We start from the raw sequence: 16,232 nt of genomic DNA, 5'->3' as shown, positions 1-16,232 counted from the left end.
GCTAGCACAGGTTCGAACCAAAATTTTTACGAGTTTCTCTCCTGTGCACGACGCTACTGTGGTAACGGACATACATCTTTACCGCTCAGAGATGATTTCTACCTATACAGATTGTGGAATAGCCATTAAAATGTTGTCGGAATAGCGCGCGTTGCGAACTAGCCTACGAGTCGACCAATCGAGAACCGTTTGTGAGTCGGTGGGTACGTTTTCACGGAATGTGAGCAACCGTTGAACGAAGTGACGATACTACAGATACACATGTACATTTCGTCGCCGTCGTCGTCGCGATAGTCGTCATCGTCGACGTCGGCGTTGATTGTGCGCCGATCTTGATTATAGCGAAACGAAAGGAAGTTGATTTGCCGATAGGGGCAAACCATATATACAAAAAAAGTAAAGAATAAATTTTTCTTGTAACTGAACCCTGTTTGCGAACGAAACAGCTTCGTAAGATAGTGACATCGTTATACTTTATTTTGATATTTATAGACTCGAAGCCGATGCACTCTACGGCGATTTTCTGAAGGCGAAAGAAACAGGTCTCGAGATAGATAACGAAAAAGAAGCGTTTCTTCGTCGCTGTACGCGCGGGCTTTTTTCCGGGTACGATTTACGTATATTATACATAAGAGGGAGAGAGAGAGGCATAGAAAAGTAGCCACGAACGAGAGTGATAGGGCTACTTGAGACGAAAGGAGAAAGCTTCGATAGTGAAACGGAGTGAGAACGAGAGCGTTAAGCTGGGGTCGTGAGGAGAAGGAAGGGATCTCCGTCAAAATGTCGCTGAAAACACCAACGCGGATACAGTGATTGCTTTTCGTCATTTAACAGGGGGTATGTGATCTCTCTCGGCTTCCTTGAACTCTTTTTTTTTAACGTTCTTACGATGACCTTTCTCATTTTTTTATCCCCAGAAATGTACACAGTTTCTTCGACTCTTTCATTGAAAGACAGAAAAGTCATAGGTGCATCGATTGCGCACGGTCACCCGGTTTCCCTCTGTTTGTTTCCATCGGGCTTTGCATAACTTTGTCGTGACTGTGTGCATAACACGCAACGGCCATCTCATTACAGTGGTGGGCAAAGATATCTCGTGTTTATGTCCATCTACTTGTATTCCTTGTATTTTTAATTTCTTAGTTACTGTACATAATTGTCCAAGACATTCGGCGATCGCACTACAGTGCTGATGCACTAGGTACTCGTCGTTGCTAAACTGGTGGCTAGTCACATTCCGTTCAGGCAGTTTTTGAATTTGTCAGTTTGATTTTTCTCAGTGGAGCTTCCAGTTCAATGTCGGAAATTTTAGCTTCCGTTTTGCGTCAACTTTTTTCTTCATTTTTTGCCTTTACCACTGCTAACGTTCGTTGTTTTTCGCCCTTTGAGAACCGATGAAAATAACCGAGACATACGCAGACGTTGAAGATTCTCGTAGGTTACATTACGAATTTGTTTTTTGTCCCTATTTCATCGATATTTCATCATAACGATATCTCGCGAGTTTCTTTCAACACAGTTTTTCTTGGCAATTCGTTTTTCAGAACGAGTTCTTGAATAGTATAAAATTGCATTAGCGGGAAATTTCGTCACATTTAGCACTATTGAAATAACGTTTTTGTTTCATTTTACCATGGCCCATTTAATACAGTTCAATAATTCAATAATTTAATACAATTCTATAATTTTTAGTTAACTTTAGAAATTGAACAAATAGTGTGTGTAATTAAATAAATGTCAAAATAAAATTTGATTCAGTTGATGCAACTGTATGCAGTGTTTTTTGAAAGTTTTTAACAAATCTGTGTATGTATCCATGCTTAATTGTAATTTATTTCAAAACTTGTCATTCCTTAGGTTGGAATTTTACCTAATATTCTAGTATGGTTATATTGTGAATGAATCATTTTTTAGCACCATTGAATTTAAACAAATATTTTCTTATTTTCAATCTTTATATATTTTAATCATGAATATTATAAATTATTCTCATGCACAATTTATTGTATTTTTAGGTTTGGGTGAAGTTGATCATCTAACAGTACCAAAATTATGGTGTCAACTCGTCAGTCAAGTAGTATGGGAGGAAGTAATGGAGGTGGGCCAGCTGCAGAAGTTGCAGATGTGAGTTCATCCAGAAGACACCAATCTGTAGCAATGACCACCTCCTATAGTGGAGCACAAGTCTCAGAATGCAAGATAGAGCCACCTCCTTATAGTAATTTAAACCTCCTTGACTTACCAGTTGAAATCCTTGAAAAGATTTTCAGCTACTTGGATTATAATACAGTGGCTCATTTACGTCCAGTAAGTTAAAATAATAGGATGAAATGTTGATAAAATTTATAAAATTACATCAACTTATTTCATACAATTTTTATTAGATGTTTATAAAGCAGGATATATTTATGATATATATATATTTCTTTTTGCAGGTTTGTCACCAGATGGATCGTGTTTGTGGATTAATTTTAAATTCTACATTTCAGAAGCTTCAAGCACAAATGTTAAGTCGTTTTCAGGCAATTAAAGCACAGATGCCAAGGCGTGAGTCTGCACGCCGTAACCATCCATTAGCTTGTGAATCAGATATCATTGAAACCCTTCATATGCGTCTCACTTTGCTCCAGATGAGTTTTGGCAAACATATTGAGCGTAAACATTGTTGTTTTTTTCCTGGAGAGGTAAATTAAGTTTTTCTTGTAGATTACAAGGTTAAAAGTTTGTAATATGTAAATAGATATACCTGATTTTCAATTATATTTCAGATTTTAGATGAAGTTTATCGTATTTTATATTACATAAAAGTTACTCCTAAATTAGCCAGACCATACAAAGTTACGGATGAATTATTTGATTTAAGTACTATGGCTATGGAATACTTTAAAGAACGTATTGAACCAACATTACCAGAAATTCCCTATTTTGGAGCTGATTTCCTAGATCTTGCTGGGACATTCTCTTGTGAGCAAAAAAGTTAAATTTTAAATATTTCTTAAAACGAAATTAATTTATTATTTTATAGTAATATTTTTGTGTACAATTTATTAATTATATATTATAGCTTCTAGTAATGTGAGCAAGCCATTCATGTGCCTGGACTCTACACCTTTAACTGTTGGAACTGGTAAATCAGGAAGCAATAGTGGAGAAGAAGGGTCCCCTCCACACTCTTCAGATGACCCTGGTCTCTTAGAGTCTAATGTATCACCACCACAATCAAATATGGTGTTACGAAAACGGATTCGTAAAATTAAACAAGGCATGAAACGATATAATAGTCAGTTAACACTAATGCGTAGAGATTTGAGGAGTTGCAAAGCAAAAATAGCAGAACAGCAGAAACAAATTGTTGAATATGCAACACGTCTTGATGAAAACGACAAAAAGAATGAGGAAACCTCTCGTAAATTTAGCACACTCTTACAGGTATTTACTAAGGTACACTTAGTACTTGTAAAATCATGACAGAAAAAATTTGCGTCAATTTGGTCAAAAATATAAATTGAATATGTATAAATTTCAAGATCAAATTTATAACAATTTGCATGTTTATTTAGTATGTTACAATTTATGAAATTGTCATTGTGTATTGTGTAGGAATTGAACAAGTGTAAAACAGAGCTTCAATATTGGCGATCTAAATCCCCAGCGATACCAGTGTGTGTAGTCTGTGGTCAATCTGTGTTAGTACCAACGGATGATCTACAAGCTTTAACGAATCAAGGTGTATTAATGGAAACGCTTGATGAAGGATTAGACTTCATTCCCATTGCGGACGCACAGAGTCTTACCGAAGTGGCTCCACAGTCAGCAGTTACACAACAGCCTTCGTCGCCACCACCACCAACAGTGGAAATGGCACCTCCAAAGGCTCCTGTGCCTTCATTAGTTCCAAAACGGAAATCCAACACTGAGGAAGCACCGAGCGACGCTGCAAAAAAACCTCGTCGTACTGCTAAGTCACGTCAGGTTAAACGCTCGAAGATATAAATCGATTCTGATCATGGTACAAAAATATCTGTGTAACATCATTACTGGGTTCTTGAAAGAGGTTTTTCTATTTGAAGTAATGTGTTTCTTTACGCCAGCGAGCGAATGATCTTAGAAAAGTACAAAATTCTTTCCCGAACGTCCTGCATTTCGCGCAACGAACCTCGTTTTGAAAAATTCTAGCCATGTTGGTTACCGCGCGAAGGGAATTGACGCGATTGATTTTCCTATTTTATTACGGACGGATTTGTCACACACGGTGACGTCTACAATATTCTAAATGATAGCTGATCATTCGTATCGTTCGTAAAGTAACAAAAGAGCTACTTTTTTCGAACCCTTTTAATTATTATTATTCTCGTGATGGTATACACAAGGAGAATGAAAGGATTGAATTTTGTATGAAATGTTTATTTTACAACAATATCTTACTAATAGGGCAATTGTCATGTTGTGACAAACAAGAATTCACCTTCTGTATTCCTTGGTCACAAATAATGCACTGATTTATCGTTTATTTGCTAAACATTTCTTAACATTTTCTTTTGCCGTAATATTTTGCCCTAAACGTTTTATCCTTAACAGCTTAATTTAATACCTACTAGACAATACACAGGAACAAATATAGAAATGCAAAATTTAACAGTTGAATGAAAAAAGATATTATTTTTATTCAAGTCATAAAAAATTCTTATTTCATGTTATATAATTTACTGTTTGTTACAATTCTAAATTAAATAACAATGATTATACCTGATCAATCTTTTTTCATATAGGCAAGAGAATGCCTTGCCTGTGTAGAAATTTTTGTATAAAATTTCGAGTGGACATTAGACGTGATTCTAGCAAATTTTATTTTGCAGTATCAATGAATAAGTACCTGAGAGGACTGAGTGGGACTAGTTCACGCAGGTACTCCAAGTTCATCAATATTCATATCAATTTCCTAATTTATCTAAGTCTGCTCAATAAAAAAAAAAAAAAAAAAAAAAAAAAAAAAAAAGAAAAAAGAAGAAATAACAATTTTTCTATAAAAGTGCATACCGTTCATGTTACGTTATCAGTCTAAGCCAATCATTAAAATGAATAGTGAAAGTCAAAGGCTTTGAAAACTGAATTACTTTTGCATAATGACATGTGATATATTGATTTATTTTTTCTGGTTATTAAAGATTGAATTTATAATTAAAAAATTAATTTAATAGAGCAGCTCACCTAGATGAAATCAAAACACGTAATAATATAAACTTTTGTGAGCCTTAAAAATGCGAAGTTTGGAAGAAAGTGAAAATATGCTAAAAGACCTTAATGGGTGTTATTTTCTTTTTAACACGCCATCTTCTAAATTTGTGATTTTCTTCACGAAGTGGTGTATATTGCAATATTAATAGCGCTAGGAAATAATTTATAGGATCAATTATTTATAGGAAAATTATTATCTGATTGTTTCTAAAACATTTTTGGAATATAAATTTTTTAATTTAATAATTACGTTGAATAAAAAGAAAAAGAACAAATTATGAATTCCGCGCCACATTTTTAAAAAAAAGGAAGAAAAAAGTATATCAGAAAGAAATGGAAACGATTTTTAATGAAATTAATAAAAATTTCGCGTTCACGCAATCTTTAAAGTCGGACGGATTACCCTGCACGATGCTCGATGATCGGTCTGCGTAGATTCAATTAATTAATATTATTTGCACCAATCCTAATTACTCTCAAAGAAGTGTAGTTTGAAATATTGTGAGTTGATTATTATTCATGATTCTAGTAATAAATATAAAGGATACTGATAATAAGTAAATGATACTTTATTATAAATATATAAATATATATATGAGTGCGGTACTTGCCAGGATATGCATACCACACAGAGCAGTTTAGTTTAAACTTTAATGGAACAATAAGATATAATAATTAATTAATGATGAAATAATTATTGAAATATATATAATTTTTTATCGATGTCGAAAATTAATTAGGAGAAAAAAAGGAAAACATGAACTTAGCGAGCGGACGGAAACCGAGTACGTCACGAACACGCATGTATGTGAGAAATTGAGCGAGAGAAATAAGTGCGTGTGATATATATATATATATAAAATACTAAATTCAAACTTAATGAGAATTTACGATGTGATGCTTTATCGATTTAACTGCGGGAAAGTGACCTTTATTCAAATAAAATACATGTGGGGCGTTTCTGGCTACAAAAGAAATGATTAAACAAAAAAAGAAAAAAGAAGAAATGAAATAAAAAAGAAAAGATGTGTGAATTTTACTTAATGTTATGTTGAATAGGATTGCGGGGGCGGGCGTAACTAAGTCGCCGTGTCGGAAATTTCGAAATGCTTGCATTGTATGCTTATATCGCGAATAGTGATACGTTTTGACAGATTAAACAGTAAGAAAACGAAAAAAAGTGAACGAATGAAAATACGAAGAAAACTGTAACGAGACTCACTTTTACATGAATATATTTAGGCCCCTGAATGTAACAGCATCCTGTATACAGTCTTCAGAGAATTGTATTTATGAATCAATAACTAAATGTACTCCCACTGAAATATTTACACTTCCGACGATACACATTGCCAGTTTATTGTCTTAAAATAGTTTACAGTCATCGGCTTTCCGACATTATCCGTCCCCGAACGATACAAATGTAGCGTTGTGTACTACATATATGAATCTACTAAGGATATACAATCGAATATAACAATGAATACACAATTAGAAGTAGAATAATTTCCTAATTAGTAGTACTGTGCATTTTAAAAATGCGAGCACAGAAATGATAATTTTCAATTTTCATTCATCATGATTATAAATCCGAGGACCATGCTCGTTTGCAGTATTTGTCTACTAGCAGGTAAAATGGTCTCCGGATCCAGGTACACAATAAGCAATTATGAAGGGAATACCATACGTGTACTTTGAAATTTACACATACGAGGAAAAAAGTGCATAGGAATACAATTGCCAGCGTTACGGTCCGAAACGCCGTACCGCCGAAAAAAATGAGTTATCTTAAATGGTTTTACGTGTATTAAAGCGATTGTAAATATATATATTAGATACACCTTATAATAAACGTAATTTAACATAACATATACTGTTGGATGCCTTTTTACATTTCTATTATATCAAAAGAAAAAAAGAAAAGTAAAGATAGCAAATTCGTTTCAATTGAAAATAGATTGTATTACTCCGGATTGGTCTAATGCAACCTTGACTTTCACTTTCGTCTGCTAGGTGAGCACGTGGCTCCGTTTGACAGTTTGTATTCTCTTTGTTTCGATAGGTGGCGACCCTGTTTCTTCCAACTGTCGACCATTCTCTCAACAGTTGCATTTCCGTCGAAGATGGCAGTACTCACAGACTTTGATATTGTTACGAAATAATTTTGGAATGTTTATTATGGCATCGCGATCGTGTTTGTTATAGATTTAAGTAGTATTTTGAAACTAATGCGTATTTGTTAACGTGACAGTTCGGCGACCAAATCTTTATGGATATCTGTGATTTGTTGCGTTATACTTTTGGTGCATCTTACTTGTTGCAACTGTGTTGTAACCTTCCCACGTGCGCGTTTTAACTACACTTTACTTCTTCCATTTGTCAATCTTCGACAAATAAATTGTTGACACAATGGCAGATACATTGCACAAAGATGGATACGAGATATGTGAGTAGTATTGGATTTTATATCTTAATTTTTATAAATTTGTTTGTCCTCTGTTATTTTGTTATCATCCAGTATTATGCATTATAGTTAAATGCATTTAAAATTATGTTATTTCTATTTAATATTTTATGTTTTAAAATGAAAATTTGCTTCTATTAATTATTCATACTATGTGTAAAATATTGGAATATAATATTGTAAACTGTATTCTATGTACTTTTTGAAAATAGCAAATTTAGCACTGCGCAGTGGAGGTGCTAATATAGGTGGAGATAGTGATATGAAGTTGGAACCATCTAGTCCTACGGAAAAATATACTTTTTCTCGTTGTAGTAGTACTGGATCTGCGAATACACCATCTTCATCTGCTCATAATACTGGTAAGCAATTTAAACAAACACAATGAATTTTATGGGAGTAAATTGTTTAAAAGGTAAGAGTGACACCTATAAATAAATTTTATAAAATTAATTTTAGAGGATGAAGATAGCGACAATAAGAATTCAACCATAAGTTATAAAGAGCGTAGAAGAGAAGCTCATACTCAGGCAGAACAAAAACGAAGAGATGCCATCAAAAAAGGATATGATTCTCTTCAAGATTTGGTTCCCAACTGTCAACACACTGAAACTTCAGGTTATAAACTTTCAAAGGCTACTGTACTTCAGAAATCCATTGATTATATACAATTTTTATTGCTGCAAAAGAAAAAGCAAGAAGAAGAACGTAATGCATTGAGAAAAGAAGTTGTTGCTTTACGTATCATGCAAGCTAATTATGAGCAGATTGTGAAAGCTCATCAAACTCAACCAGGACACGCAGAAATGCGTGTATCTGATGAAACAAAATTTCAAGTGGTAAGATTAAAGCATGTTATACAATTTTTAAAAATTAAGATTTTGAATTCCTTTATTTTGAAAATATAACTTGTTTATATTATAGTTTCAGGCAATTATGGATCGTTTATTTCAAACATTTAATAACATTTCAGTAGCAAATTTTACAGAATTATCTGGATGTGTGTTTAGTTGGTTGGAGGAACATTGTAAACCTCAGGTAATTAAATTATCTTTTAGGTTACTACAAATAATTTTTTTTTAAATATGTACAAAGTATTTAATGAATATGTTTTAAATATTTCAGACTTTACGTGAAGTAGTACTGTCGGTACTGCAGCAGCTTAATAGCCAACTTAGCTAGTCGAATTAGTCCATTTGTAATTGCACAATATTACATTTATAAAACCTATTCGCGGGTACTTAGACCAATCATTAAGTAGAGTTACCAGAAAGGATGGGAGTATGTGTGTTACATGCAATGCGGGAAGCATAATGATTGTACGAGAAATATAAATAGAAGTTTATTTTATATACTAATATTATAGATATAGATACAGCCATGTAATATGGCTTGCCATTTGTTGGTGACCAAACGATGTTAAATATTTTTATCAGAGATTTTTTATTACATGAAGTTTGCTGCATATATATAATACGCAATGTATATGTATATATATATATATGTGTGTGTATATATATGAATGTATTTGAATATGTACATAATACATTACTTTGCAACATAACAGTTTAAAATAAAAATCTAATTATTTCTGTTTATGACTTCATATTTACAATCATTGACAATGAAAGACATATTTTATGTTTAATTAGTTTAATTAATTTAATTTATGTTTAATTTCGTCCAGCATTATTGACTTATGTCCAAACATTTAATCCTTGTCATTAATTTTATGCTCCAGTTTCATTTGATTAAACTTTCTCAGATTCTGTAGGCATACTTTCTCCTTGTGTAATGTCGTTTAAAAGTATGGTGTCCAGTCTGGGTCTGTTAGGATCATCAGGTTCATGGTGAGGGCTCTGAGGACGCCTTCTTTTAGACATGTCCACTGGTCTACAGCAGAGATCTCGGAAGATACAGGCATAGCAGGCTAGTATTGCGCTTATCATCGTTAAACCGCCAATTGCGGAAATCGCCACTAAAAACATTGATACTTCGTCCTCCATGTTATATTTCGGATGATTTTAGTAGTTAATGTTTACACCATCTGTAACAAAAATATATGAAAATCAAATTTATTATAAAGATTACAGATTATTTCTTCTTTTGCGCAAAAATTCGTTTTTATGATTATCACAACATAATTTCAATGTCGTGCAATATCCTTTCAATTCATTTCCAATTTCAAACAATTTCTGAATGCAATAGTTATTTCTCATTCTTACCATTTTTCACTATTATGCTATCTAGCATTCCATTATAATTATTTATACCACTGCTTCTTTTTTTTTTGAAGGAAAGAAGAAATTATTACGTAGCTATAGCTATAAAGTGGACGTGGAAAGTTATTTTATTTTCATATGAAAAGCTGGATCCTTCTTTAAACGAGGAGTTCTTAGATACGAAACAAGAGGATCAATTCACTCTTCTTATAATCCAATTTATTCCTCGGTAGTCACGTACGGGCGAAAAATCGTTGAGCGAATTGTTCCAGAGTGTTTCGTATCGAGTGCAATTTAGAAGATGAAATCTTTCAAGTTGTGTCTCTTTTATGAAACAATACTTTGTCTTTTATCGACGATGTGATCGGGAAAAAATGATTGGCATATACTCCGAAGGAGCTTTTATTGTACTTCCTTATTCTCGTTTTAGGGGAGGTAGCGATTTTATGGCAAAAGTTTTACCTCGATCAAACAGTACTCTTGAAATTTCGCTCGTTTCTATAAGAAAGCAGTAGCTAAAAATAGTAAAATAAAACTTTCTCAAATGTTGCTAATTTTGTAACTTTTAATAGGGTTTTGCTATCGAAGTTTTCTCGCAGTCACATCAATGTTTTATGATGTTTGGATAAATAACCAATACAATTTGCGTGTGTTCTTGCAGAAACTGAAATATGTGTTTAATCTTAGCTGCAATAGAAGCAGAAAACTCGAAGAGTGCGTTTAGTTCCCTAGGGAATGATATTCCAGCTTGTGAATCGTGTTTTTCATTTTTTTCTCCATTTTTCATAAGAAAAACTACCGCAATGCATACAAGTTAATAATTATTTTTCTGGAATTATTTCAATCTCTGTATGAATGTAAAATTCTTTTCCCTTAATTTTTCTTCTAGTTCGAATAAAAAACTGATTCCACTTATATTTTTCTTGACTGGATTTTTATGAGTAATACAATCTTTTATATGTTAGAATCGAAACGAGAGAAATAACATTCATTTTTTCAGATTAGGTGTAAATCTAATCATACTCTTTCTTAGGTCTTTACTTCAAAGCTAGAGTATCCTATTGAGTTTTCCATCGTTTCCAATTTTCTGTACCTTTTCATCGACTTTACTTTCATTTCTTTAAAAATTCCTTAATTTAATGGCAAAGGAAACTTTGTTGAAAAGTTCGAAAAATCTTTAGTATCCACACTTAATATAGAGTTAATTAAAAAGTAACATGATTCGACTTATAACATTTCCAAGTCGTGGTTTAATTTAGTTCAGAAATATACTTAAAAGTTATTTTAATTAAGTTAAGTAAATTAATTAATTTTATAAAGTAACGAGTAATATCAACATGCAAAGTACATGTAATTTGCATGAAAATGATCATACTATTATTACTGCAATTATTATAGTTCTATAGTTTTACGTATGTAATAAATTATCATGATGATTAGTGACAAATCTCCAATAATATTTAACAATTTTTTGCGAATATCGTGAAATAAAAATTTCACAAAATTGGTGTCTATCTACTATAATTAAAATCTATGAATCATCGTATATGTATCGCGTATTTGTCATCGGTTTTCGATATCGAAAACCAGATAACACGAGATACTGATTTGTTGGAATATCAAGGACAGCGCGTTTGTACATTTTTCGTGTCCATCTTTATCTCCCGAAATTAAATGCACATATAAACGCGAGAGATATTTCACTAGTTTAGCATGTTCATCAAGATATCGATTTGCATTCCAATTTTAGAAATTGTAGTTCCCGCAGAGATGATCCATGTACCATAGTTGGGCGACCTATATTTCAGTTTCTTTCTCTTCTTTTAATCGTTACTGTGAGTAGAATTTATCTTCGAAAGGGAAACACGAAAACATGAGAGAAAGACACGAAATTGTCAGTGATAAATGAACTGTCACATTATTAACTGCAGAAACGAACGAACGACACTATTAAAGAATATAATATTCTAGAGATAATTCAAGATAAATGTAATGGAGTAATTCACTCAAAAAGATAATTTGAAAATTCTGTGCAAAATATATTGAAAAGATGATTGGAAAGATACCATTATATTTTTGCTGAGACAGTTAATATATTTAACAAAGGTTCATCGATCAAATTAATTATTCTTTTAAAAATCAGTATTAATATTAAATTAATGTCGAAACCTCCTCCTGAGGAAAATTAACATATGTATTATTTATTAGTATATTATTATTACATTAAGTAAATGATAATAATACAATAAAATAATAATATAGTAATAATGTCAGCAAATGTCAATAATACAATAATAATAATAGAGGTAGTACGATAATATAGCATCAATATGGCGATAATAATAACAGTGAATAATGGTAATAATAAGAATAATGACGATAGACATAGTATTAGTAGTATAATAATAATATAATAGTAGTAATGAAACAATTGAAACGAAATTCGACAAAGAATTTGACATTTCGAAATTTGGGTCTTCTATTCCTGACTTTCAATGCTCGTCGATCACTTACGTCTAACTATCCTCGATCTATTGGACCATCTTCCAAATTAATTTCATTTTCTTATTATCGAACCGACGTTAGTGTTTCGATCAACGTTAACGTTTAACACGGCTTCAATTAATTAGACGAGATTACACTCGCAGTCTGCGTTGCAGCGTTCAGATCGCAGATAGGAAATTTAGCCCATGGAATTACTGTCATATGCCATTATGGTGGCGATGCAACTCACAAAGGATTTGCTCGGAATCGTTCGTTTGCGAAATTGCGGGTCAGATGCCTGGGGAATTATTCTAGGGTTGCTCTCTGTTGCGAGTCGAATTTATTTCACGAATACAGAGATTCGCCCGAAGAAGCGAGCACAGCCAGGGAAGGGTGAAAGCGTGCGAAGAAAGGGGTGAAAGAGAAATATTAGCATTGGCTATTAGGAAGACACACTTTGGATTGTACGTCGAGAGTGTCTGTTAGTATATTATATAATCGATCTTTTATATTTTGCGTTGTGCATTATATATCGTATGATTGAAATACTTTCTTGGATCTTGAGATTTATAGGTATTTAGTAATTTAGGAACTTGGTAAATTTTAGTAATTTTTAATGATTTAGTAATTTAGTGATTTTGAGTAATTTTAAATGAAAATATTGGATTGTTCAGTGCCTAAAATATATTCCAGTTTATAATATTTTTGTATAGAATTAGTAGTTTATTAGGGTATGTATATTACTGTCTAAAAATTTGGGATCACTTTTGATATTAGATTGAATTTTTCAAAATTTCGAATTATAGTTCTCTTAGTGATATTTTGCTGTTTATTAAATATATTTACGACCCTTTTTCTCCAAAATTTCTCTCACGTTTCAGTAATTTAGTAATTTTTAGTAGTTTTAAATGAAAATATTGGATTGTTCAGTGCCTAAAATGTATATTTCAGTTTATAATATTTTTGTATAGAATTAGTAGTTTATTATTGTATGTACATTACTGTCTAAAAATTTGGGATCACTTTTGATATTAGGTCGAATTTTTCAAAATTTCTAGTTATAGTTCTCTCTTAGTGGTATCTTGCTATTCATCGAACATATTTATGACCCCTTTTCTCCAAAATTTCTCTCACGTTTCAGTAATAAATTCCTGCAAACAGTTCTCTAAGTTCTCTAGAATATTCATTTTCCTTTCACTAATACTCGTTAATAACTTCTGGAATATTCAATATCGTGTTTCATAAAGACTAACGTAAATGATGGCGGAGACGATGCTATATGTGACAAATAGGGTGGCTGGGGTGAAGCATCCCAGCTAAGGTCTAACATTTGTTGTCTCTGTAATATCGTTACACGAGATTCAACGTTGTCACGAGAAACGACGCCTACACTATTTACGAATTCTGGGCAGGCCTTCGTAATAAATAATTCACAGCCTGACTTGGTGTCGATTATCAAGAATGACACGAGTTCCTCGAGTTAGTTGACATTTCACGTAGTTGATCCTGGTGATAATCGTGGTTATATATATATTTGGCAATACGTACAGTGGAATATTTAATGATCATATCGGGATTTCAAAGGGGATGTTAAAACATCTTTCATAGAGTACATAATAAAACATTTCATTTCCTCTCTAAAGATTCTTTGAAATATTTATGAGTGTAATTAACAAAACAAAATAGATATACAATATAACAATATATTTCTTTTCTAATATATAATATTTCATTTTATTTTATACAACACTTCTTCATTTTCTATTTTAGTTTTAATTGATTAATATTTCATCAATAATTACACAATAATTTAATACACAGCTTATACAATATCTGTATATTGTATATTATATATTATACATTACTATATTATTATATTGTATAAATGTATCACTTCATTTACTAGGCAAATTTATTTATTTAATTATTTACAATAATTAAAGTATCTAAAGTATTAAAATATTTCTTTGTAAGAAATACATTAGAAGCTAAAATATGTTCCAAACTCAAACTTTCTTAGTTTGAGTATAATTGCTATTGGAATCCCAAACGGGGTAGCAATGGGTGGTCCACTGTAATTGCCATGTTACTCTGCGCTACTTACAATTAGTGGAATCTTGGTAGCTTATAGATGCCATTAATTCCTCGAACGGAGTAATCCACGAGATTTCTAAGACAGTGTTCTTCCATTCTGCTTGCTACCGAAACCTCGATCCCTCTTAGCCACAATAAATCTTCGAACAATAGATTCGCATTTATATGCAGAACTAATCAGTGTAAACTAATCGTTCCTTTCATTTGCAGGTAAAGAGACGGAACCACGAACCTGCCGCTGCATCTGAAATTTTCCACGAGACGTTGACACCCGACGATCTTGCGAAGAAGAGGAAAGAGGGAAGAGATGCAGCCGAGGAAACAGCCGATATCGGTGAAAAATGTCGTGAAAAGAGAAGACAAGCGCACGATGTTCCGCGTTTAACATTTCACGGGTGAAAAAGAGGCGGCGAGATACTGAGGTAGGTGATAACGCGGCCTGATAACACGGACTCAATGCGTCGTGTAACGCAGTAACACGCGTGCTGATAACATTTTCCGCCTGTTTGCTTGTCTCTTATTTTCCCAGCGTTGCGTCCGATCTCTGTGCAGGAAAATGCTTCTGCAAATTAAAATGGACGTCGAGCAGCATCCCTTTTCCAGTTGTCGTTCCTCTTGGATGGCGCAGGCTTTATTGTTTAAAAATTCCTTTCATTTCATTGAATTACGACCTTTTCGACTCACTTTTCTGACTTGAAAACCGGTAACAAATTATGAGCTTTAGAGAATTTTACTGCAGGATTCGCTTTTGCGACATTGGAAACGAATTTAGGTTAATTATACCTTTTCCTGTTGGCCATTTTTGTTTCATCGAATTACAGTATTTATTTATTTATTCCGTTTTTAGTTCGTTTTCTATTTTGTTTATTTATTTGTTTGTATTAAATAAGAGTATTTTTATTTTGTTTTATTTATGGTGGATTTAGGGTAGTTTTGATGTTTAGTTTAATTATACGAAAGCAAGTACGAATGTAGCAGTGGTTTGGTACGTTTAGAATTTTCTGTCTCCCTCGGAACTTTCTATCTGGACTACTTCTCTGAACACTTGTTCTCAACTCGCCACCCTCTAAGAATACTCACCCCTGTACACAGACACAAACGTACACACGTGCAAGCGTCATTTAGCACTGTGACGTTCAAACGAGCTCCTAGAATACTAGCTTTCGAATGCAACAGTTGTATTCTACTTTTAAAACGTTCCTGTGCCATCTGTGACATGAAAGCAGCCTTTAATTACTCTTTTAGTTGATCATTAGCGTGGTGGTGTGGGATACATGTTAATTAGCGACAAGTTATGAAATATATTCTCTCAGGGTTGTATTTGGTTGTTTATGTTGTAATATTAGGGACCTGAGTAGATACAGCCCTGCCGTGACAGGATTCTGTTTAATGGGATCACCTTGTATTTGCATTGTATCCGAGTTGCTCAAACAAGGACAGTAATGAAATTCCATTTTCTTTTCCTTATTTCTTTGAACCTTAATACATCTTTCCTTCTTCTGGCAGTTCATTTAGGGTGCAAACGAACAAACTTTATGTATTATTTATACAACGTTAAAAGACGTTGTTTCTTGATAAAGAATAGCTTCTTAAAATGTATCAAATAATTTCTGTTGCATGGAAAATTGTAGGATTAAAATCGGAAAAGAGATTTTAATATGTATTATATTTACAAAGTTAAAATCGTTATTTCTTTGTTAAGAATAGCTTCTTAAAATGTATCAAATAATTTC

General features: G+C 32.8%; 3 protein-coding genes across 4 annotated transcripts; 2 read left to right on the top strand and 1 right to left on the bottom strand.

The window, feature by feature from the left end:
* The first annotated feature begins 623 nt into the window (after positions 1-623).
* dmpd (F-box protein dampened) lies at positions 624-4,601 on the top strand. 2 transcript variants are annotated; one of them, XM_017906515.1, is made up of 6 exons: positions 624-837; positions 2,016-2,307; positions 2,436-2,684; positions 2,769-2,964; positions 3,065-3,429; positions 3,601-4,601. In XM_017906515.1, the coding sequence occupies exons 2-6, from the start codon at positions 2,053-2,055 to the stop codon at positions 3,991-3,993; spliced, it is 1,458 nt and encodes a 485-aa protein (XP_017762004.1). In that variant the 5' UTR covers positions 624-837; positions 2,016-2,052; the 3' UTR covers positions 3,994-4,601. The 2 variants fall into 2 exon arrangements, with proteins under 2 accessions (XP_017762004.1, XP_017762005.1); XM_017906516.1 differs by lacking the exon at positions 624-837 and adding an exon at positions 1,359-1,434 and having other exon boundaries at positions 3,601-3,993.
* A 2,733-nt stretch (positions 4,602-7,334) lies between these two features.
* bigmax (helix-loop-helix-leucine zipper transcription factor bigmax) lies at positions 7,335-9,072 on the top strand. Its single transcript, XM_017906522.1, has 5 exons — positions 7,335-7,681; positions 7,912-8,061; positions 8,159-8,538; positions 8,624-8,737; positions 8,825-9,072. The coding sequence occupies exons 1-5, from the start codon at positions 7,645-7,647 to the stop codon at positions 8,879-8,881; spliced, it is 738 nt and encodes a 245-aa protein (XP_017762011.1). The 5' UTR covers positions 7,335-7,644; the 3' UTR covers positions 8,882-9,072.
* A 378-nt stretch (positions 9,073-9,450) lies between these two features.
* Positions 9,451-14,559, bottom strand: LOC108552119 (uncharacterized). Its single transcript, XM_017906525.1, has 2 exons — positions 14,510-14,559; positions 9,451-9,746 (listed from the first exon to the last, which is right to left on the bottom strand). Exon 2 carries the CDS (start codon positions 9,703-9,705, stop codon positions 9,451-9,453), a length of 255 nt encoding a protein of 84 aa, XP_017762014.1. The 5' UTR covers positions 9,706-9,746; positions 14,510-14,559.
* Between the last annotated feature and the right edge of the window lie 1,673 nt (positions 14,560-16,232).

This window comes from Eufriesea mexicana, unplaced genomic scaffold (genome assembly GCF_001483705.2).
Source record: "Eufriesea mexicana isolate 0111107269 unplaced genomic scaffold, ASM148370v2 scaffold5531, whole genome shotgun sequence".
In the NCBI taxonomy this organism is placed as follows: Eukaryota; Metazoa; Arthropoda; class Insecta; order Hymenoptera; family Apidae; genus Eufriesea; species Eufriesea mexicana.
This window is presented reverse-complemented; position numbering and strand designations above follow the sequence as displayed.